General features: G+C 37.2%; 1 protein-coding gene across 3 annotated transcripts in view; it reads right to left on the bottom strand.

Moving 5' to 3' along the window:
* DNAAF4 (dynein axonemal assembly factor 4) overlaps positions 1-23,373 on the bottom strand; it is a 73,416-nt gene that overhangs the window by 18,552 nt on the left and 31,491 nt on the right. For all 3 annotated transcript variants that reach the window (XM_087427528.1, XM_004421604.3, XM_004421603.3), the window contains exons 4-5: positions 10,401-10,632; positions 959-1,104 (exon numbers count right to left, since the gene is read on the bottom strand). In XM_087427528.1, the coding sequence (XP_087283654.1) occupies positions 959-1,104; positions 10,401-10,632 (378 nt within the window). The remainder of the gene's footprint in view (positions 1-958; positions 1,105-10,400; positions 10,633-23,373) is intronic.

Consider the following 23,373-nt stretch of genomic DNA (forward strand, 5'->3'; position numbering starts at 1 on the left):
AATTATAATTTTATAATTACAAAAATACTTTTACAAATAATAAAATATAGAAATAATAGGGCCAGCCCCCATGGCCTAGTGGTTAAGTTCAGTGTGCTCCAATTTGGCAGCCTGGGTTTGGTTCCAGGCTCGGACCTACACCACTCGTCTGTCGGTGGCCACGTTGTGGTGGTGGCTCACATACAAAAAGAGGAAGATTGGCAACAGTTATTGTTAGCTCAGGGCAAATCTTCCTCGGCAAAAAAAGGAAGATTGGCAACAGATGTTAGCTCAGGGCGAATTTCCTCAGCAAAAAAAACAAAGAAAAGAAAGATATAATATATTGTTTAATAATAAGAAAAAAGTTAATATTTATAAATGTCCTTATGTCTTAAGGATCTTCAATTATTTCCACAACTTTTCAATTGAGAGTGGTATCAGTTCATACCTTACAGTAAAAAAATGCAATTCTTAGTGCTTATATAACTAAAGATACAATATTTGAAATTCCAGAGTTCAGGAATTTATAAATGAATGAAAGATATTAATTCCAAAATGTCACATTAGAAACACTTGATATTAATAATAATTAATTATAATAATATATTAATAATAAATTTCCAAATCTCTTCTTACCACAACACATACTGATCCAAATTTTACAAATCTATTACAGAAAATGATGTATTTGATAAAATAAATGGCAAGCGCAACAGTTTATTTCCAGGAATAAGCAACAATACTGTATATTAAATCAGTGCTCTCTCAGCATTCTGGAACCAAAAAAAAATCCTGCAAAATATATTTTCCTCATAAGGAAATACTAAAATATATCCATGGAGTAATATCTAGTAATATCTCTAGTAATATCTCTAATGAATACTTAAGAAATTCAGACCCAGTACTAGTTTCAATAGATGAAATAAAAAATGAAGTATTTTCCTTTGTGGTCATTGTATCTAACAGCAAGTACACCTACCTCCTCTTCTTCTGCTACTTGTGATTCCCGGAGAGCAGTTGGGAATACTCGAGGGGTGAAGTTGACTTTAATACTGCCAACAGAGCGAGGAGCAGGAATACTGTCTTCCTTTAACTTGTCAAAAAATATATTTTCCAAACTTCTCCCTTTAAAAACAACATTAGCAAGTAAGTTATTTATGTCTCATTTTCTAGTTAATAATCAGAACGATTTTTAAAGCAATTACACATCAAAGCTACTTCTAAAATCCTATACAAATAAACCAAAGATACTTTCTGCAAGAAGGAATGTAAAATCCATCATTGAAAGTATGGCAGCTAATTATTTGTTCTTTAAACAATGACCTCAGCTACTTTTCTGGGATTCTCTTTGTTAAACCACACAGGGTCTAATTTACATTCACTCTAGGGAAGGGCACTCTAGGCAACTCTACGTCAACTCTAGAGGAGGGTACCTGGGCAAAGCCATCACTGCCAACATCACCTCTATTTCTTTAAGCTCCTATAGCGATAACTTTTTGTGATGGTATAAAAGTTTTTCAGCCATCGGAGAGAGCTAATGAGAACAGGCAAAGAGTAATAATGAATAGCTATACATTTTTATAAAGGCAGTTAGATGTCATCATTGTTAAGCCAATATAAGAGGAGAAACTAATCTAGGTGTTAGAATATAAACTATATGAATAAATGGAAAGAAAGATACCAAAAATACGATACACAGATTTAAAAGGTAAATATTAAAATTGGTATAGGGCCGGCCCCGTGGCTTAGCGGTTAAGTGCGTACGCTCCGCTGCTGGCGGCCCGGGTTCGGATCCCGGGCGTGCACCGACGCACCACTTCTCTGGCCATGCTGAGGCCGTGTCCCACATATAGCAACTAGAAGGCTGTGCAACTATGACATACAACTATCTACTGGGGCTTTGGGGGAAATAAAAAAAGAAAAAAAAAATTTAAAATTGGTATAAAAAAAGATTTTCCACAAATATGACAGAGTTAACATCCTTGATATAAAATGAACACATATAAATAAGATAAGAAAAAAACTTTCAATTTAAAAAATTTGAAAATTGCCTGAATTGATGTTTCAAAGGGAGGGAGGACGGGGGCAGAGAGGAAAGAACAAGGCCTTAAACAAACAAGAAAGCAATACTAACAAAAATTTGAGTAAAAATTTTCTACAGATCCTTGTGGTTGAGATTGCTATTCTATCCATTCTCCCCTCTTTTTTTTAGTAATAGAATTTGAGGTCTAAACTAGGCATATAACTGTACCAGCCTAGAATCTACATAACCTAGCCTCCCTTAAGATTAGGTGTGGTTATGTGCCAAAGCTGAGATACCAGAAAGTGAATAAAAGTGATATATACAACATACAGATCATCATCTTACAGATAAATCTACTTGCTGCAGACTTCCTCTTTTCCCCTTCCCACTGGCTAAAAATACCAACTGTAGCATCCACCTTAGATCCAAAGATAGAAGCCAAATGACGTGATGACAGAGGTGGCCCCACTAGCCTGGATGGCCTTGTGGAACAAAGTCATCTATTAGGCCTAGATTGATGACTGTTACATAACAAGTGTTAATTACAGAGAACTAAATTTCCATCTTATTTGATCTATAACTTTGGATCTCTTTATTATAACAGCTTGAACCCACCTAATACAACATCCCAAGAATTTTATATCCACATAAACTGTTGCTCACTTGTGAAGGCAAAAGACATTCCTAGATATGTAAGAACTAAGTAAATACACCACCTAGCCATCTTGTCTGAATAAATTACTCAAAAAAATGTTACAGAATATGGAAAAATAAAATTAAGAATGCAGGAGTGGGAAAGTTGAGGGTAAAAATGAAAAAGGATGGGTTTTCTAAAACAGTGCAGAACATACTAAAAAAATGTCGTGAATAAGATTTTTAGGGCCGGCCCCACGGCTTAGCGGTTAAGTGCTCGCGCTCCGCTGCTGGCGGCCCGGGTTCGGATCCTGGGCGTGCACCGAGGCACCGCTTCTCCGGCCATGCTGAGGCCGCGTCCCACATGCAGCAACTAGAAGGATGTGCAGCTGTGACATACAACTATCTACTGGGGCTTTGGGGGAAAAATAAATAAATAAAATTAAAAAAAAAAAAAAAAAGATTTTTAAATGTTAGTACAACAGAAGGAAAATAGAATAAATAGTAAAAATGAAGTATATAACTTCAAATTATTATACTAATGATTATTAGGATACAGAACATGGAGGGAATAAGCATGACTTTTCTATAATGAAAAATAAAAAAGTTATTTTGCTAAAGAAAAGTAAATAAATATTTTTAAATGCTTATGAAAAAACATTAAAGTGACCAATAGTTACATTAAAAATAGGATATCTAGTTTTCAAACTCTTATAGTAAATTAAGACAAATAAAACATAAAAAGAAATTAGCTTTCTGCTTCTAGCGGCACAGGTTAAAGTTTTTACAAACTGTAACAAATAACTTTACAAACAGATAAAATGCCATGAACACATAAAATGCTTGATAAAAATATAATAAACAAAAGATTCAAGTATGTAATTTAGTTCTAAAGTAAGCAAAGAAAAAGCCTTATCAGCGATTTACAGCCAGGGTAATCCCAAAGGCTGACAAACATCTGAATCTGAATAGGCTAGAGGCTATATATAAGGGCCAAAGGCTGGAAATTTAATGCTGATAGAGGTACAAAGGTGGGGAGTTGGAAATCCAACTAGAACCTTAGAAGGGCTGCACTCTCAGTGAAAAGGACATTTATAAAACCTCTGTCCAATAGTCCAGGAAAGTGAAGCCTGTCTCTTTCTGGGGCTCTGGATGGGAAGAGAAAAATGTCTCTTGTGAGAAACCAAAAATTCAAGTATCCCTTGGGAGCAATTCTTACTTCTATAAACCAGAACGCATGAGATTTCCTCATATGTACACATAAAAAAATCCTTGCTGAAGATGAGCACACAAACAAAAAGTACAAGTCACATGAGGAAACAATCCAGTAGGAAGAACAGTCAGCAGACACAAGAAACAGGAGGACTGGTCTCCTAAGAATTTGAAACAGAACAATTTGAAAGCAACTATAATAATTTTAAACATGCTTCCTTAAAGAGCAAAGACAGGCTAAAATTCATCATGAAAAACTAAGAAGCTAATGACAAAACAACAAACGGGTGTGGAAAAAAACAAATAGCACTTCCAAAATGAAAAATATTGTCACTGAAATTTAAAACCTCTAGGACAAGTTTAACAACACATTAAGCATAGTTGAAAAAAATTTGCAAACTAGAATTTGCAAATCTGAGGATATCATACAGGATGCAGCCAAGAAAGATAAAGAGAATAGAGGAAGGTAATATTTGAAGACAAAAGCTTAGAACTTCCCAGAACTGATGGAAAACATAAGTTCTTTCATTGAACATATATTCCAAGTTCAGATATTACAAGACAAATAAATATAAAACTGCACTTAAACTAATAAAATCAAAGTACACAAAAGTGAAGAATATTAAAGCTACCAGAGACAAAGGATAGATTACCTTATAAAGGATCAATAGTTAGAAGAGTATAATTCTCAGCAGCAATATCAGAGGGCAGAAGGCAACAGAAATATATCTTCAAATTACTGATGGAAATAACTGTCAACCTTGAATTATACAACCAGCTAAACCCATCCTTCAATAACAAGTGTGAAATAAAAATAACTGAATGTAACACTCACAGATCTTCATTAAAGAACTACTAAAGAATTTACTTAAAGGGAAGGCAATTGGACCCAGAAAGACACACAAGAGGCAAGAAGCAAGAAGAAATAAAGATAAATAAAAAAATCAGTAAATATGGGTCAACTGAAATACTAATAACTATATAGCAGGAAAAAACCCATACTAACAATGACTAAATTTAGGGGGTTTAAAAATAAGGTGAAGTCAACTGACTCCTCCAAAAAAAGTGGAATAAAATGTTTAGATAATACCATTGAAAGTGAGTATGACTGGAGTTCCTGTATTAAATTTCCTTGTAATATTTACAAGTATGGTAGAGATTAACTTTAAAGTTTGTTTAGTATGCATGTTAAAAATATAATAATTGGAATTATATCTATATATCAAAATAGTTACAAAAAATTTAATATTGATCATTCAAAGAACAAAAAGAGAATGTGTACCTTTCAAATCAGTAGAAAGAAAAGGCTGTAATTAAGAAAACATTTTAAAGTGTATTAATTTTAAAGTGTATTAATTCAATGAGTTCTGATAGATGAACCACCCATGAAATCAGTCAAGACAGAAAATTTCTATCACTTCTAAGATCCCCTATAGCCCCTTGAAGTTCATCCCTTCCCTTTCCCCCTGGTTCCAGGCAACCACTGATGTGCTCCCAGGCCTTATAAACTAGTTAATATTTTCTAGGATTTCATGCATTGTGGACTGTTTTGGTGTCTGGCTTTTTTCATTCAGCATAGTCATTTTGTGACTCATTCATGTTGTGTGATCAGTAGTTCTCTCCTTTTTATTGCAGAGTAATATTCCATTTTAGGAATATATGAGAATTTGCTTATCCATTCACCTGTTGATGGGCACTGTTTCCAGTTATTCACTATTGTGAATAAAGCTGCTATAAACATTTGAATACAAGTTTTAAGGTGGACATGTTTCTCTTGTGTAAATACCTAAAACTAGAATGGCTGAATTATATGATAGGTGTGTACTGAACTTTTAAGGAGACTGCCAAACACTCTTCCACAGTGGTTGTATCATTTTACATTCCTACCATCACTATACGTATCATTTTACATTCCTACCATCACTATACGAGAGTTCCAGTTGCAGCACATTCTCAACAACACTTTGTGTTGATGGACTCTTTAATTTTTAATATTAGCCATTTTAGTGTATGTGTACTGTGTACTGTATCTCACTGTAGTTTTAATTTGCATTTCCTCTCAGACTAATGACATTGAACATCATTTCATGTGCATATTGGCCAGTCATATGTCTTCTTTTGTGAAAAGTCCATTCAAATCTTTTGTCTAATTGTTTACTGGGTTGTTTGTCTTCTTAGGTATAGCCAGCCATTCATATCGGCAGGTCCAGCATCAGCAGATTTCAACGAACCACAGATCAAAAGGCCTATGATGATTGCAACTGTACTGACCAAGTACAGACTTTTTTTTTCTTGTCATTATTCCCTAAACAATACAACAACTATTTACATAGCATTTGCATTGTATTGGTATTATAAGTAATCTAGAGATAATTTACAGTATACGGGAGGATTGTGTAGGTTATATGCAAATACTGTGCCATTTTATATAAGGGACTTACGCATCCACAGATTTTGGTGTCCACAGGGGGTCCTGGAACCAATACCCTGCAGATACCCAGGGACAACTGTATGTAATATGTACACAGTGAGGCAAAAATCAACATTCGTTTCCACAAAGATATCCAACTGTTCCAGACTTTCCTTTCCTCATCGAATTGCAGTTATCCTTGACGAAAATCATTGGACCATACATGTGTGGATCTGTTTCTAGTGTCTGTACTCTGTTCTTTTGAACTATACGTTCATCCTTTCGCCAATTCCACCCTGTCTTGATTACTGTAGCTTGATGCTAAGTCTTCAAATCAGGTAGTATAAGGTAGCATAAGTCCTGCATCTTTGTCTTATTTTTAAAAATTTCTTTGGCTTTTCTAGGTTATTTGCATTCTCTTATAAATTTTAGAATGAGTACGTCAATTTCTACAAAAAGCTCACTGCGATTTCTACTGGAATTGCATTGAATCTATAGATCAATTTAAGGAGAATTGACATCTTAACAACACTGAGTTTTCCAATTCATGAACATGTTATAATCTCTCCATTTAGGCCTTTTTAAGTATCTCTCAGTAATTGTTCTATAGTTTTCAGTGATGAGATCTTGCACTTCTTTTGTTAAATTTATTCCTAAATATTTGTTTTAGTCCTATTATAAATGGATTAAAATTTAATTTTCCAATTGTTTGCTGTTGGTAAAGAAAATTATAAATGACACTTGCAAGCTTTTATCCTGAGACTTTGCTAAATCCACTTATTAGCTCTAATAGTTATTCTATAGATTCCTTAGGAATTTCTACATAGAAAATAATGTCATCTACAAATAGAGATTTTAACTTCTTCCTATCTAATCTTTATGCCTTTTATTTCTTCTTCTTGTCTTAATGCAACAGTTAGGACCTCCAGTATAATGCTGAATAGAAGTAGTGAAAGTGGACACGAGAGCCTTGCTCTTGGACCTAAGGGGCAAAGTATTCATTAATTCACCAGCAAATATGATGTTTGCTATAGATTTTTTTGTAGAAGGTCCTTCTACAAGATTGGGAACATTTCTTTCTATTCCTAATTTGCTGAGAAATTTTTATCATAAATGGGTGTTGGATTGTGTCAAATACCTTTCTGCAATATTGAAATCATCATGTTTTTTCCTTTATTCTGTTAATATGGTTAATTACATTGAATGATTTTCAAATGCTATACCAACCTTGCAGTCCATTACCCATTTCTATCAGTTACAAATTCTCTAGACTGCATAAACAGAAAACATGACTACAGTGGTTTAACCAAACACGGGTTTATTTTTCTCACTTAACAAGCTTGAAGGAAGGTAGTCCAGCATAGATTTATCAGCTTTCCAATGTAATTACTGTCCCAAGCTCCTTCTTCTTCCCTGTCCTATCATTCTTAGCGTATGACTTACCTCTTCATGATCTCAAGATAGCTAATGCACTTCCTGGCATAGATCTTTATCTCAGGTAGGAAAAGGAAAGGAGATGCAAGCAGAAAAGAGTTGGGGACACATCTCAGAAAAGTAATACTTTTCTATAAAACCTTAGCAGATTTCTTCTTGCATTTCATCAGCCCAAAGTGTGTCACTTGGCTACATCTAGTTATAAGAGAGTCTCAGTGAGTTTTGTTTTCTTTTTTTTGTAATTTAAAATTACTTTGTTTGTAAAAATGATTCGATAGGCTTTGATCCTTACCTTATTTTTTATCATTTCATAATAAAAAATTTCAAACATATACAAAAGTAGAAAGAATAGAATAATTAACCATCATGCATTCACAACCTGACTTCAACTATCAACTCATGGCCAATACCATTTCATCTTTTACCTCTATCCACTTTCACATTCTATATTATTGTGAACCAAATCTCAGACACCATAATTTTTCATCCATAAATATTTCAGTAGGCATCTCTACAAGATGAGGAATTTTTAAACCTAACTACAATACCATTATCACATCTAGAGAAAAAAATGTAATTATTCCTTAATTTCTTCAAATATCCAATCAATACTCAAATTTCCAAGTTTTTTAGCTGGACGCACTTCTGTCCCCCAACCCTGAATTCATGATTCTGCCAGTAAAAAAGAAGAGGAGAATATATAATGAGTACGCAATCTGCACATCCTGCCACACCATTTGTATTCTGTATATAAAAGTGGCTTGTCTAAAGAATGTTTCTGGGGTAAATAATACAACATTCTTTCTATTGTTAAAAAGGTTATCAAATGAGCATTTTCAGTTAATAGTGACATGAAAATAGTAGTATTAGAATAAATGATTTTGTAGGACCAGCCAAGTTTTCCTCTTCAAGAGGTCTAACTTTATTTACCCACAAAACAACTGTGAATTTTTTAAAGCAGTTATTTACAAATCTCAGCTAACTGAAGATATTTGCATCTACAACATTTTAAGTTTCTTGAAGGCCCTGGCCACATCTTAAGTCATATTTGTATATTCCATAACTCCTAGTACAGAGTAGACGCTGAGTAAACACTAAATGGATAGATGAAATGAAAGAAAGGAACCAAACTTATAAGGCATCTGTAATGACACTAATGAAATAAGAAAAAAAGGACTTCTGAAGTAAAAATCCAAAAAACCTAATTTACACATTTTTTCCCACCACCAGGTTTAATTTCCCTTATATCCATGGATGAATTATTTTTGTTTTAACATCTTCAGGATACTTCTTATCTACAAAAGTGTGTTTGGGTTCCAATAGTATTTGAAAACATCCAATTTGTTTTGTAGTATTTGAAATCTGGAAGGAAATATTTTCACATACCCTAGCTGGTATAAATATTTTACTGAAATATCATTAAAGGAGGAGGTAGTATGGTAGTTAACTTGCATGTCAATTTTTTTTTAAAGGGTACTAGATTTTTTTTTTTAAGGATTTTATTTTATTATTATTATTATTGTGTGTGTGTGTGTGTGAGGAAGATCAGCCCTGAGCTAACATCCACCAATCCTCCTCTTTTTTTGCTGAGGAAGATTGGCCCTGGGCTAACATCCATGCCTATCTTCCTCTACTTTATATGGGACACCACCAGAGCATGGCTTGCGAAGTGGTGAGTCAGTGCGAGCCCGGGATCCGACCCTGCGAACCCAGGGCCGCCAAAGCGGAGCACATGCACTTAACCGCTACGCCAAACAGGCTGGCCCCACATGTCAATATTAAACCACAATAAAATATATAAATAATGATTACTGCTTATTAATATTCACTCTAAATGACTTTTCAACATGCCAGACCTCATTATTAAAGAAGTAAAGACACATAGCCTAGTGGAAAGAACACAGGTTTCAGATGCAGACAGATCTGGGTTCAAATCCCACAGATTTACTTACTGGGTAGTTGTTTATCATTTCTGAACATGTATTTCCTCTAAAATAAGACTAGCAGCACTTATCCCAAACTGTTGTTTGAAGGATTGAGTGATAGAACCAATAAAATCACCTGGCATGTAGTGATCGCCCAATAACTGTTAATTATTATTATTACATAAGTGATTTTACTACAAAATGTTCCATTTACTAACTATACTAAATATACCCAAAACAAAGATTAATATTCTAAAATCAGATAAAACCAAACTCAGCTTTCAATAAAGAAATATATTCTTTTACCATTTTAGAACACATCAGGATCAAAGTCCAGAAGAGCCTTTCTTTGCTTAAGACTAAGTTTGCTTAGTAGTAGCCATTTTCCTGAGTGATGTGAGGAGAAAGTCTTTTAATGAAATTCCTAGTTGTTTATCTCTAAAGAAATAAATGAATGCTCCTGGCACAGCCAGTCCACTCCAAGTCTTTTTGGACCTGAGTTAAACACATATTTAATGACACCTACATAAATTTCAAAAGGAAGCACACAAGCAAAACAACACTGAATCCTTGTTCATTTTATTATGAAAACTTCACTACTTCCTAGAAGAAGAAATAAGTCTTTCACCTTAGTCTTTGTATTGTAGTACTTATTCTTGATATACCAAAATAATGACCTAATATTGTAAACAGATACACACTTCACACACACACACAAATAATGGCATATGTACTTCACCAACAGGACTCACTTTGCCAGAAAATATTAAAGCAATCATTGTACCTTTTGTAGCAAGATTTCTAGAAGCTGAATTTCTAGTAAGACTTTTATGTTTTAATTTTTTTCTCTCTTCTTCAATTTGTTTTTCTTGCTGATGTAATTTCTCTTCTCTCTGAATTCTTTTTTGTTCTTCAGCTTTTCTCTGATGTTCTTTCCAGGCTTCCAATTCTTTAGTTGCTTTTATCCGTTCATTTTCTTTCATGTCTTCTATTTTTTTCCTCTCTTCTTCTTCAATCTGTAAAAATTACAATTACCAAATCTTTTAAAACATGTATAAAGCAACATTTTTAAAATAAGAAATTCATTATAATAATTAATTACTTTTGCCTCTAAACTCTTGTCACTGTATCTGCAGCAATAGTTACTAGTGAATAAAAGAATTAAAATGGGAATGGTAAATGATTTAGCAGAATGTCCAACAATTTGGGTGTCATGGCACACAGGTTTTAGTTCCAGATTTACCATTAACTTTTTTTTTTTTTTGTGAGGAAGATCGGCCCTGAGCTAACATCTGCCAATCCTCCTCTTTTTTTGCTGAGGAAGACTGGCCCTGGGCTAACATGCGTGCCCATCTTGCTCCACTTTATATGGGATGCCACCACAGCATGGCTTGCCAAGCAGTGCGCTTGTGCGTGCCCAGGATCCGAACCAGCAAACCCCGGGCCGCTCCAGTGGAGCTCACACGCTTAACCCGGCCGGCCCTACCATTAACTATTGATACAATCTTGGGCAATCACTTTCTCTAGCCTCAGTTTACTCATACTTAAAATGTGGGCAGGCATTCAATTAGATATCTAAGGGCTTGGTAAAAAAAAAAATAATAATTAGAATTTATTATTCTAAGTCACTTCTCCCAAAATCTATACACACACACAAAAACACATATATACAAACATTCCGTTCTACTTATGCCAGTCTTACCTTGCCCTAGGACTGAAGTTGTGCCAACCTTCACCTGAGGAATGAGGGAACAGTAAGACAGGAAACAGGAAGAATGAACTAGGGAGTTTGTCTCTGGTGGGTGGAAACATTTGACCTTTGAATCCTGCTGCCAACTATGTCTGCAATAACAGTTATTTGAAATTTCCACATGAAAAGCTAAATGTCAGATGAAGTTGAAAGCAGTATATTGCTCAGGAGTGTGCCAACTTTTCTCCCTTTCACAAACTTCCCTCATATGGGCAAGAAAAAAAACCCTGTGCAACAGAGTAACTAGGTATATAAGATTGACTCTACGCATCTGACTTTCCTATGGTAACAAAAATTTCTCATCTCTATCCTCTAGAGAAGGAGTGTCTAAATGAACTTTTTTTGATGATGGTCAAGTTCTGTGGTATCCAATACGGTAGCCACTAGCCACATGTGACTAATTAAGCACTTAAAATGTGGCTAGTGTGACTGAGGAACTGAATTTTTATTTTTATTTGTTTCATTAATGTAAATTTAATTTAATTTACATTTAAATAGTACATCTGGCACAGCTCTAGAAGGACAAGCTGGGACAAAGTTTCCTAGAGGCTAAATTATTTTAGGATATAGAATTAACATTATAGGTATGAAAACTGTGCACTGCAGACATGCTCTATAACATCTGCATGACTTAATACCCTCTTCTGGAAGACTGTTTATCTTCCTTTTGAACTGTGAAACACTGACTTTAAAATAAATTTCACAGATTATTGAGCAGCAGGTTTCCGTAGTCCCAGAATTGCACCTAAGGCCTAAACTAGGCACAAAAGACGCTAATTACTATGTGTTCTAAGTTCAGAGAGCTGCCAGTGAGCCGCCAACATGTTGGCACAGGAAGAATCTGCACATGGCAATGAACCACCATTTAAATGCCTGACAACAGGGCATGATGAACACTCAGCGTTAGCAGAGGCAGCCACAACCTAAAAGGAGAAGATGACAACGTCACCCAGTTTAATAATATGTTTTCCTTTTTTCCTCTCCTTCCTCTCTGCCCCAACAAATGGAAGAAGGGAAAAGTACATGAAGGGTCAGAACACCCTCACCCCTCATAATCCCTGCAAGTGGAGTGAATTTTGACAAGTTTTAAAAATGCATAAGACTAAGTCTTAATTACCAAAAATGAGACTGTTCTTATAACCAAAAGTAACAGGAAAGTTCTGATATTATAGCCAAGATGTAGTTAAGAGAACTATATAAATATATATATTTTTTTAATTTATAATAAGCTATATTAGAGACACAAAAATAGTCTAACACTTCAGAGTAATGAGGAAGAGGAAGGACTAAGAAAGGCTTCACAGAGCAGATGACAGAAGGAACTACAACGAAGAGAAAAACATGAAGACGGTAATACTGAAAAGAGACTACATATAGCAAAGAGAAATAGAGACAGACAAATGTTAAATAATCCTTGAAAGGCTTTTATTAAAAACAAACAAAAAAAGTAACATGGGGAACATACTACTTAAAGGAGGTGCTGTGTAGTAACAGAATAACTCAGAGGTTACAAAAATATTCATCGCACATGAAGGAACTGGATTTTAACTGCTCTGTACTGCTCAAAAACGGATGCCATGTGGGAGGGGATATTAGTTTAACACACACGGCAATGTAAGTAATGAGAGATACAGAGCAGCTCCTGAACCAAATTCCTGAAGAAGAGGAAATCTATATTTCCTTTAATCCGGAATGAATGTCTAGTTTATCAAGTTATTGTTCTTTATAAGCCAATCTCACTTACGAATTACATGCAAAAATCATAAATAAAATTAATTAGCAAACTAAAGCAAGGAAAATATTAAAATTATAATACATCTTGATCAAATAGAGTGTTTCTTATTTATGATATTAGGAAACCAAAAGAGAAAAACAATATAATCTCAGTACGTGCCAAAATACCAGTTGATACTAGGAATAAAAGAAAAATTTTAGCTTGATAAAAGGACCTATTCAATATCATACTTCAAGGTGAAGCATCAGAAATATTTCTAGCAAAGTCACTAAGGCGAGTATGCCTACTGTTTTACTATTTTCCTAGAGGGCATAACCTATAAAATTGAATTTTAAAAATAAAGAAATTTTAAATGTTAAAAATAAAAATAAACATAGATTATCAGGGGACAAAACTGTTATTATTTGCAAATAATATGGTAGACTACCCAAAAGAACCAAAATAATAAACTGACAAACTATTAGAATGAAAAAGTAGGGGGCCGGCCCTGTGGCTTAGCGGTTAAGTGCACACTCCGATACTGGCGGCCCAGGGTTCAGATCCCAGGTGCGCACCGACACACCGCTTCTCCAGCCATGCTGGGGCCGCATCCCACATACAGCAACTAGAAGGATGTGCAACTATGACATACAACTATCTACTGGGGCTTTGGGGGAGGAAAAAAAAAAAGAAAAGAAAAAGGACGAGGATTGGCAATAGATGTTAGCTCAGAGCCAGTCTTCCTCACCAAAAAAAGAGGAGGATTAGCACGGATGTTAGCTCAGGGCTGATCTTCCTCACAAAAAAAAAAAAAAAAAGAATTGGCGTTTGCACTTAAAAAAAAAAAAGAATGAAAAAGTAAGTTCAGCAAGGCAGTCACATATAAGATCAACTTATATAAACTCATAAAAAAACTTTCCTATGAACTGGCAATAAATGATTAGGAAATACAATGGAAAATATCATTTCATTAGTAATTGCCATAAAAATTTTTTAAATGCTAAGAGTAAGTTTTACAAAATATGAGCAAGTCCTATACGTATGCTAAATAATTTTGCTAAGATATAAAGTAAGTCTGAATAAACGGAGATAAATGTCATCTTTCTAGAAGAAAATCTCAATATTGTAAATATGTCAATATTCTGCAAATTAATTTATAAAGTCAATGTAAATCTAATCAAAATACCAAGAGAACTTCTTAGGGAGCTTGATAAGTAAACGTAAAATTCATCTACAAAAGAAAATGTGCAGGTTTTATGGAGGCATGAAGAGGTTGGCAATTGTCATCCACAAATACCAAATATAAAACTAGACAAATTTATCAAAAATAACTGTTTCAGGGCAGTGGAAATTAACCCAAGGCAGCCTGCAAATTGAGAACTGTTTATTCCAGAAAAACTGCTCAAGTTACAGAACAGTGGGAGGCTCTGCCCTTCTGCCTGAGGTTACTCCCAACCACCCACTTCCAGCTAGAATGACAACACTGGCATTTTTACCAACATGAAGCTAGCAAAAAGAACCCAGCAGCTTTGCTGGCAAAAAAAAGTGGATTCATTTCAGGGTAGGGCAGCAAAAACTTGTGGCTTCGGCGGATAAAAGTGGTAAACTTGGTTGGGAATGAAGAGAGAAAATCTGCAGTTGAGGTCTGAGGTTGAGGTCCTGGTTAGGGTAAGTGCCCAACTAGTCAGAAAATTAACAGAAAGATCATATAAATGACAAAGCCATAGAAAGTCTGTGATAAGCTCACCATACAACCCTGGCTAAACAGAAAGCTATGCATTTCTGGAGGAGACCTGAGGGAGCATGGCACAAAATGAAGCTGAGGGAGGCTTGACAACTAGCTCCAACTTTGAATGTGTTCTCAAACCCACACACAGACCAATCAGCAAAGGGTGGAAGCCTTTCAGGCTCAAGGTATTTACCTCCTCTCCCCAAATCAATAGCTAACAATTATGTTATGCAGATACAGGGAAGATCTTTAAGGAAGCCAGTCTAAACAATAAGAATTTAAAAACAGCAGAGCTGTCAGCTGCTATATACCACAAGAGAGACTAGACTAGACAATTAAAGTCCAGGCAAGTTACTAGAAAATAAACAACCCTCAATAAACAAACAAATAAAACAGAATCCAGAATTGCTATAATCTATTAACTAAAATGTCTAGTTTTCAACCAAAAATATTTCAAAAAATAACCGGTAAAATCTTCTCAAATTTGATGAAAACAATCTATACTCAAAGAAGTTCAACCCAAAGTAAAATAAACACAGAGGGGCCGGCCCTGTGGCTTAGCAGTTAAGTGCATACGCTCTGCTGCTGGCGACCCGAGTTCGGATCCCAGGCATGCACCAACGCACTGCTTCTCCGGCCATGCTGAGGCCACATCCCATGTACAGCAACTAGAAGGATGTGCATCTATGACATACAACTATCTACTGGGGCTTTGGGGGAAAATAAATAAATAAAATTAAAAAAATAAAATAAAATAAACACAAAGAGATACACCTAGATACAACTTAGTCAAACTGCTAAGTTAATACAAAAGCTAAACACAAAGAGGAAAATCTTGAAAGCAGCAAGAAAAAAAGCACTCATCACGTACAGGGGAACAACAATACACTTAAAAGCTGATTCCTCATTAGAAACAATGGAGGACAGAAGGCAGTGCAATGACATGTTCAAAGCACTGACAGAAAAAAACTATAAACCACCAATTCTATATCCAGCAAAACCATTTTTCTTTTTTGTGTGTGTGAGGAAGATCAGCCCTAAGCTAACAACCGACGCCAATCCTCCTCTTTTTGCCAAGGAAGATTGGCCCTGGGCTAACATCTATGCCCATCTTCCTCCACTTTATATGGGACACTGCCACAGCATGGCTTGCCAAGTGGTGCGTCATTATGAGCCTGGGATCCGACTCTGTGAACCCAGGGCCACCAAAGCGGAGTGCGTGCACTTAACCCCTATGCCATGGGGCCTGCCCTTAAAACCATTTTTCATAAATGAAGATGAAATAAACACACTCCAAGATAAATGAAAACTGAGAGAATCTGTTGCTAGCAGACCTGCCCTACAAGATATACTAAAGGAAGTTCTTCAGGCTGGAAGGAATTGGCACCAGACACTAAGTCAGATCTATAAGAGGGAATAAAGAGTATGGGAAATGGGAAATGTGTAGGTAAGTATAAAAGACGATACAAATGGATAAACAAAATGTGGTATATACATAATAACAGATTATTCAGCCTTAAAAAGGAAGAAAATTCTAACACATGCTAAAACATGGATGAATCTTGAAGACATTATACTGAGTGAAATAAGCTAGGCACAAAAGGACAAATATGGTATGATTCCACTTCTCTAGACACCTAGAGAAGTCAAACTGATAGAAACAGAAAATAAAATGGTGGTTGCCAGGGGCTAAGGGAAAGGGGGAATGGGGAACTATTGTTTAATGGGTACAGAGTCAGTTTGGGAAGATGAAAAAAGTTCTAGAGGTAGGGGCCGGCCGGGTGGCACAAGTGGTTAAGTGCGCGCACTCGGCTGCGGCGGCCCGGGGTTCGCCAGTTCGGATCCTGGGAGCACACCGACGCACCACTTGACAAGCCATGCTGTGGCAGCGTCCCATATAAAGTGGAGGAAGATGGGCACGGATGTTAGCCTAGTGCCAGTCTTGCTCAGCAAAAAAAAAAAGAGGAGGATTGGCAGATGTTAGCACAGGGCTGATCTTCCTCACAAAACAAGAAAAAAAAAGTTCTAGAGGTAGATGATGGTGATGATTGCACAACAACGAGAATGTACTTAAGGCCACTAAACTGTACACTTAGAAGTGGTTAAAATTGTAAATTTTATGCTATGTGTGTTTTACCACAATTAAAAAAATAAATTTAAAAGACAATACATACTTTTATTGCTTTTCTTCTCTTAATTTCCTTAAAAACTTAAGATCTTTTTAAAAAGCAGTATTTTTTAAAGTAAAATTATAATATATATTGTTGAGTTTATAACAAATGTATATATATACACATATACCTATACATGAATGGCAATAATAGCCCCAAAACGGTGTCACCCAGGGAAGTCCCTAAGACATTTTCCATAGCTAATGCTTCGTTCTTAAGTTGTATTTGCTTATAGGAACCAAGGCAGAACAATGTGAGGTGAGGTGGCCAAGAGGTAGAACCAGTCCAAACCGGAAAGGTCCATGATGGTGATGGGGTGCCATGCACAAAAGGAAACATGTGCAAAAGGTGCCATGCGCCAGAAGCGAAGATCTGCACATTCCCCAAATGCCCCCGCCTCAACGACGACGCAGAGACCCCTCCCCCTTCACATCCCATAAGAACTCTGCTCACCTTCCCTTCCGGGAGAAGGTGTTTCAGAGCAAGAGCTCTGCCTCCTCCATTCACTGATCAACAAATAAAGTTTCTGCTCTGCTATTCTGAACCTGGTCTCGTTCTATTGGCACAAGCGGCTCTGGGCAAAAGGATCCATTTGTGGGTCACCGGTCCCTTAGGGCTCGGTAACGGTAGGGGAAGAAAATAGAGTTGTTTTAGAGCAAAGCTGCTGTATTTCACTGGAATTGAGTCAGTGTTAACCTGCAGTAGATTGTGATAAGTTAAAGGTAAATATAGCAACCATTAACAAATTTTACAATGTAAAAATATATACATAGCTAAAAAAAATCAACAAAGGAGCTCCAGTTTTAGCTCTGACAGGTAAAAAGCTTAGAAGTTGTTGCTACTATTCTGACAACAAAAAAAGAGGGACAAACTGAAAAACAACAAGTTTTCTTGGACTCATCAGAGTACTCGGAGCAAGTCACAGGGAAAACTGCTACCCTGAAATCTGGAGAGACAAGTGTATCCAGAAAGACATCATGATCTTCTTGCCTATAGCGGAAGTTTCTAAAGCTATAAAATGTAAGATCACTTAAAGGGTAATTTTTTTTTTTTTTTTTTTTGGCTGAGGAAGATTCGCCCTGAGCTAACATCTGTGCCAGTCTTCCTCTATTTTGCATGTGGGTCACCGCCACAGCATGGCTGCTGAGTCGAGTGGTGTAGGTCCGGGCCCAGGAACCGAACCCAGGCCATGGAAGCGGAGTGCACCAAACTTAACCACTAGGCCAGCCCCACAAATGGTAATTTTGACAAAATGCTGGAGGTTGAGTGTGGACTAGCATGAGATCAAAAAACTCCTGGGGACCACAGTCTTGGGGAGTCCCCCATATTTTTGTGGGCTTTACCTCCAGAAACCCCACCAGGTTATCATGAAGAAGATCTGAATAAGATAACCCTGTGTCTCTGGAAGAGGGAGGGGAAGAATAATCATTGTGAAATACAGAAATGCCTAGAGCATTCTCCATAACAAAGATCTACTCTCCAGGGGAAGGGACCTTGCCAGAGCTCAAGTCCCTTATGTCAGCTGGGGGAAGGGAATTCCTCCTACTCCAGTCCTCTCCAGCCTTTCTCTTCCATCTAAGGGGAGAAAAAAAGATAGTAAATAGTCAGGGCTTTAAGAAAATAGACCGGGGGCCGGACCCGTGGCTTAGCGGTTGAGTGCGCACGCTCAGCTACTGGGGCCCGGGTTCGGATCCCGGGCGCGCACCAACGCACCGCTTCTCCGGCCATGCTGAGGCCGCGTCCCACATACAGCAACTAGAAGGATGTGCAGTTATGACATACAGCTATCTACTGGGGCTTTGGGGAAAAAAAGGAGGAGGATTGGCAATAGATGTTAGCTCAGAGCCGGTCTTCCTCAGCAAAAAGAGAAGGATTAGCATGGATGTTAGCTCAGGGCTGATCTTCCTCACAAAAAAATAAATTAAAAAAAAAAATGTTTAAAAAAAAGAAAAGAAAATAGACCAGGAACACTGCAGCCAGGGAAGGGAGTAGGAGGCACGGGAGAAAAGCTGTATCACTAGAAGAACACTTGTGAAGATCACAGGCCCGAGATACAGACCTATAAAAACACTGAGATATAACTGAAAGATTACAGAATGCTTCCTCTCCCTTACAATTTACTACCACACCAACAGCCTTCCAGGATAATGACAGTGGATTACAGAAGAAAGAGTTGTATGACAAAGACTGCCTCTAAGGACAAGTAGATAGAGAAGCCCCAAATCAAAAAAGGAGTTAAAAAAAAGAAAAGGGACACTAGAGGAATTTGAAGTCTCTGGTACCCGTAGCTACAACTAAATTAAACATGGCCCAAATCCCAGCTAGATTAAAATAAATCTACACGCTAAAGGCTTGATAACCTCAGTTTCTATTATCTGATACAACGTGCCTAGCTGTCAACAAAAAATTGCAAGGCATGCCAAAAGGCAAGAAAAAACACACTGTAAAGAGACAAAGCAATTATCAGAGCCAGACTCAGATACACACAAATGTAAGAATTATCAGGCATGGAATTTTAAATAACTGTTAATATGTTAAGGGCTTTAATGGAAAAAGTAGACAACATGCAAAAATGCCAGGTAAGAGTATCTTAAAGTTTTATCTTCCACATGGAGCTATATATATCATTCTAACAATGAGTTCTCTTAAACTAAGAAAATTAAAGTATTAATTCAGTCTAAAGTTTAACATAGTGTTTTAAAATTTCTCTTGGAAAGCTATTAACTTCTGAAATTTATTTAGTTGTCTGTGTATAAGAAATAAGAATCTAGTGTTTAGAATGATATAGGTATCTGTTATAGCCAAAGTGAAAATTTAACAAAACTGATTTTGGAAAATGCTCCATGCGCACTTGAGAAGAAAGTGTATTCTGTTGCTTTTGGATGAAATGTTCTGTAAATATCTAAGTCCATCTGGTCTAATGTGTTGTTTAAGGTCGATGTTTCCTTATTGATTTTCTGCCTGGAAGATCTATCCATTGATGTAAGTGGTATATTAAAAGTCCCCTACAATCACTGTATTGCTTTCCATTTCTCCCTTTAAGTCTGTTAATATTTGCTTTATATATTCAGGCACTCTTATGCTGGGTGCATAAATATTTACAAATGTTATATCTTCTTGTTAGATTGACCCCTTTATCATTATGTAACGTCCTTCTTTGCCTCTTATTCCAGTCTTTGTCTTCAAGTCTACTTTGTCTGATATAAGTATAGCTACTCCAATTTCCTAATGATTTCCATTTGCATGGAATATCTTTTTCTTTCTATCTTTACTTTTCAGTCTGTGTACATCCTTACATCTAAAGTGAGTCTTTTACAGGCAGCATATAGATGGGTCTTATTTTTTTATCCATTCAGCACTTTATGTCTTTTGATTGGAGAATTTAGTCTATTTCATTTAAGGTAATTATTGATAGGTATGTGCTTATTGCCATTTTGTTAATTGTTTTCTAGATGTTTTTGTAGTTCCTCTCTGCTCCTTTTTTCTTTTGCTCTCTTCCTTTGTGGTTTGATGACTTTCTTTAGTGGTATGCTTATATTCCTTTCTTTTTATTTTTTATCTATTTACTATAGGTTTTTGCTTTGTGGTTACTATAAGGATTACATATAATAATTTCTATCTATAACAGTCTATTTTAAGTTGACAACTAAAGTTTGATCCCACTGTAAAGCGCAACGTTATTACTACCCCCCATACATTTTATGTTTTTGATGTCACATTTTACATCTTTTTATCTTGTGTATCCCTTAACTAATTATCGTAATCATAGTTATTTTTACTACTTTTTTGTCTTTTTTTGTGTGTGTGTGAGGAGATCAGCCCTGTGCTAACATCTGCCAATCCTCCTGTTTTTTTGCTGAGGAAGACTGGCCCTGGGCTAACATCCGTGCCCATTTTCCTCCACAAGCCGCCACAGCATGGCTTGCCAAGCAGTGCGTCGGTGCGCACCTAGGATCCGAACCGGCGAGCCCCGGGCCGCTGCAGTGGAGCGTGCACACTTAACCGCTTGCACCATGGGGCCGGCCCCTACTTTTGTCTCTTAACCTTCATACTAGCTTTATAAGCGAATAATCTACTACATCTTTACTATATATTTACCTTTCCAGTGAGATTTATTCTTTCATATGTGTTCTTGTTACTAACTAGTGCCCTTTCTTTTCAGCTTTAAGAAGTCCCTTTAACAGTTCTTGTAAGGCCAGTTTAGTGGTGATCTTTAGCTTTTGCTTATCTGGAAAATTCTTTATCTCTCCTTCATTTCTGAGTGATAAGTTTGCCAGCTAGAGTATTCCCAGTTGGAAGTTTTTTTTCTTTCAGCACTTTGAATATATCACACCTCCCTCTGGCCTGCAAAGTTTCTGCTGAAAAATCTGCTACTAGTCTTATGGAGATTCTCTTGTACATAACACATTGTTTTTCTCTTGCTGCTTTTAATAGTCTCTCCATGTTTTTAACTTTTGACATTTTAATTATAATGTGTCTTGGTGTGGGTCTCTTTGGGTTCCTCTTATTTGGAACTCTCTGGGCTTCCTGGATCTGGATGTCTGCTTCCTTCTCCAAGTTAGGGAAGTTTTCAGCCATCATTTCTTCAAATAAGATTTATGCCACTTTCTCTCTTCTCCTTCTGGGAGCCCTATGATGCAAATGATACATCTGTTGGATGTTGTCCCATAAGTCCCTTAAGCTTTCTCTACTTTTTTTCATTTTTTTTTTCCTTTTGCTGCTCTGATTGGTTGAGTTCCACTGCCTTTTCTTTGAGTTGAATGATTCTTTCTTCTGCTTCATCCAGCCTGCTGTTGAATCCCTCTAGTGTATTTTTTAGTTCAGTTATTGTATTCTTCAGCTCTGTGACTTACATTTGGTACTTTCTTATATTTTCCATCTCTTTGTTGATGTTCTCATTGTGTTCATTCATTTTTCTACTCAGTTCGATAAGCATCTTTATTACCATTACTTTTAACTCTTTATCAGGTAAATTACTTACCTTGGTTTCATTAAGCTTTTTTTATTTTCTTCTTTCATTTGGAACATATTCTTTTGTTTCTTCATTTTACTTCACTCTCTGTGTTAGTTTCTATACAGTAGATGAAACAACCACCTCTCCCAGTCTTCAAGGAGTGGTCTTGTGTAAGAGATGAACCTTGTCATTCAACTCTGCCTCAGCTCCTGGTTGTCTCTCAAACTTCTGTGCTTGTCCAAGCAGCCTATTATATTTTTTAATAGCTTCCAGTAGTTGAGGATGTGCCAAGACCTGTCAGTGTCCCAAAGGGGAGGATCTCAGCACCTTGATTCAGGCTGCCTGGAAACCAGAACTTCAGGCATCACTTCTAAAGTATGCAAATATATACAGTCCTGTGGGACCACAAGTGTAAGGCCCACTGGCCACCAAAGACAGGAGATCTGGAGGCATCCTCTGAGTGGCAGTCACAGAAACTGGGGCTCCAGCCAAGTATATAAGCTCTTTTCTGGGTGATACAGGCAAGCTGGAGCAGGGCAGAGGGGGAGTGCCAAGATGGTGTCCACAGGCTATGTTCCTTGAGAGCAGCTCCACAGGCCACTAATTTTGTGCCAAACCTGAAGCCTGCCCCCCAGGTTGAAGCTCTAGGACAAGAAAAGAGGCCTCCCTCACATAAAGACTGGGAAGTGTGCCCCAGTCCACTGTCTATGCAGTGCCCTGGGGATGGTAGCCAGCCAAGAACTGTCTCTCCAATTGCCACAGTCCTGTGGGACCCAGGAATGAAAGTCTCCCTGGCCACCAGGGCCAAGCAATCAAGGGGAGCACTCTGGGTGGCAAACACAAAAACCAGGGATCCAGATACAAAAAACAAGGTACCAGACACATGTAAAGCTCCCCTCCAGGAGACAGTGGCGTCCTGGAGCACCGCAGAGGGAGAATGCAAAGACAGCACCTGCCCTCCAAGGTCTCTGGAAAGGATTACAGCCAGTCCCAAGATGTGTACCTAATCAGAAGCCTGCCCCTCAGTCCACAGTCATGATGATCAGCTTAATACATCTTCACAGAAAGACCAAGCTCCTGGGCCTATTGCTTCTTGTTGTGTTCTGGGGGTGGTAGCTGCTTAAAAACTATTTCTCCATTTGTTATAGTCCTGTGGGACTCATGAGCATAAGTCCCACTGGCCACCAGAACCAGGCAATGTAGAGGTGTCCCCTGGTAGCAGTTGGAAAAATCAGGGCATCAGACAGGGGTATAAGCTCCTTTCTGGGTGGTGCTGATTATTACAGTCTCATGGGACCAGGAACACAAGCCCCCCCTGGCCTCCAAAGCCAGGTGATCAAGAGGCATCCCCTAGGCAGCAGCCACAGAAATCAGGGCACCAGATGTGTGCAAAAGCTCCTATCCAGGAGACACTGGTGCTCTGGAGCATGGCAAAGGGA

Source organism: Ceratotherium simum, chromosome 3 (genome assembly GCF_057802395.1).
Source record: "Ceratotherium simum simum isolate JZ-2026a chromosome 3, ASM5780239v1, whole genome shotgun sequence".
Taxonomy (NCBI): domain Eukaryota; kingdom Metazoa; phylum Chordata; class Mammalia; order Perissodactyla; family Rhinocerotidae; genus Ceratotherium; species Ceratotherium simum.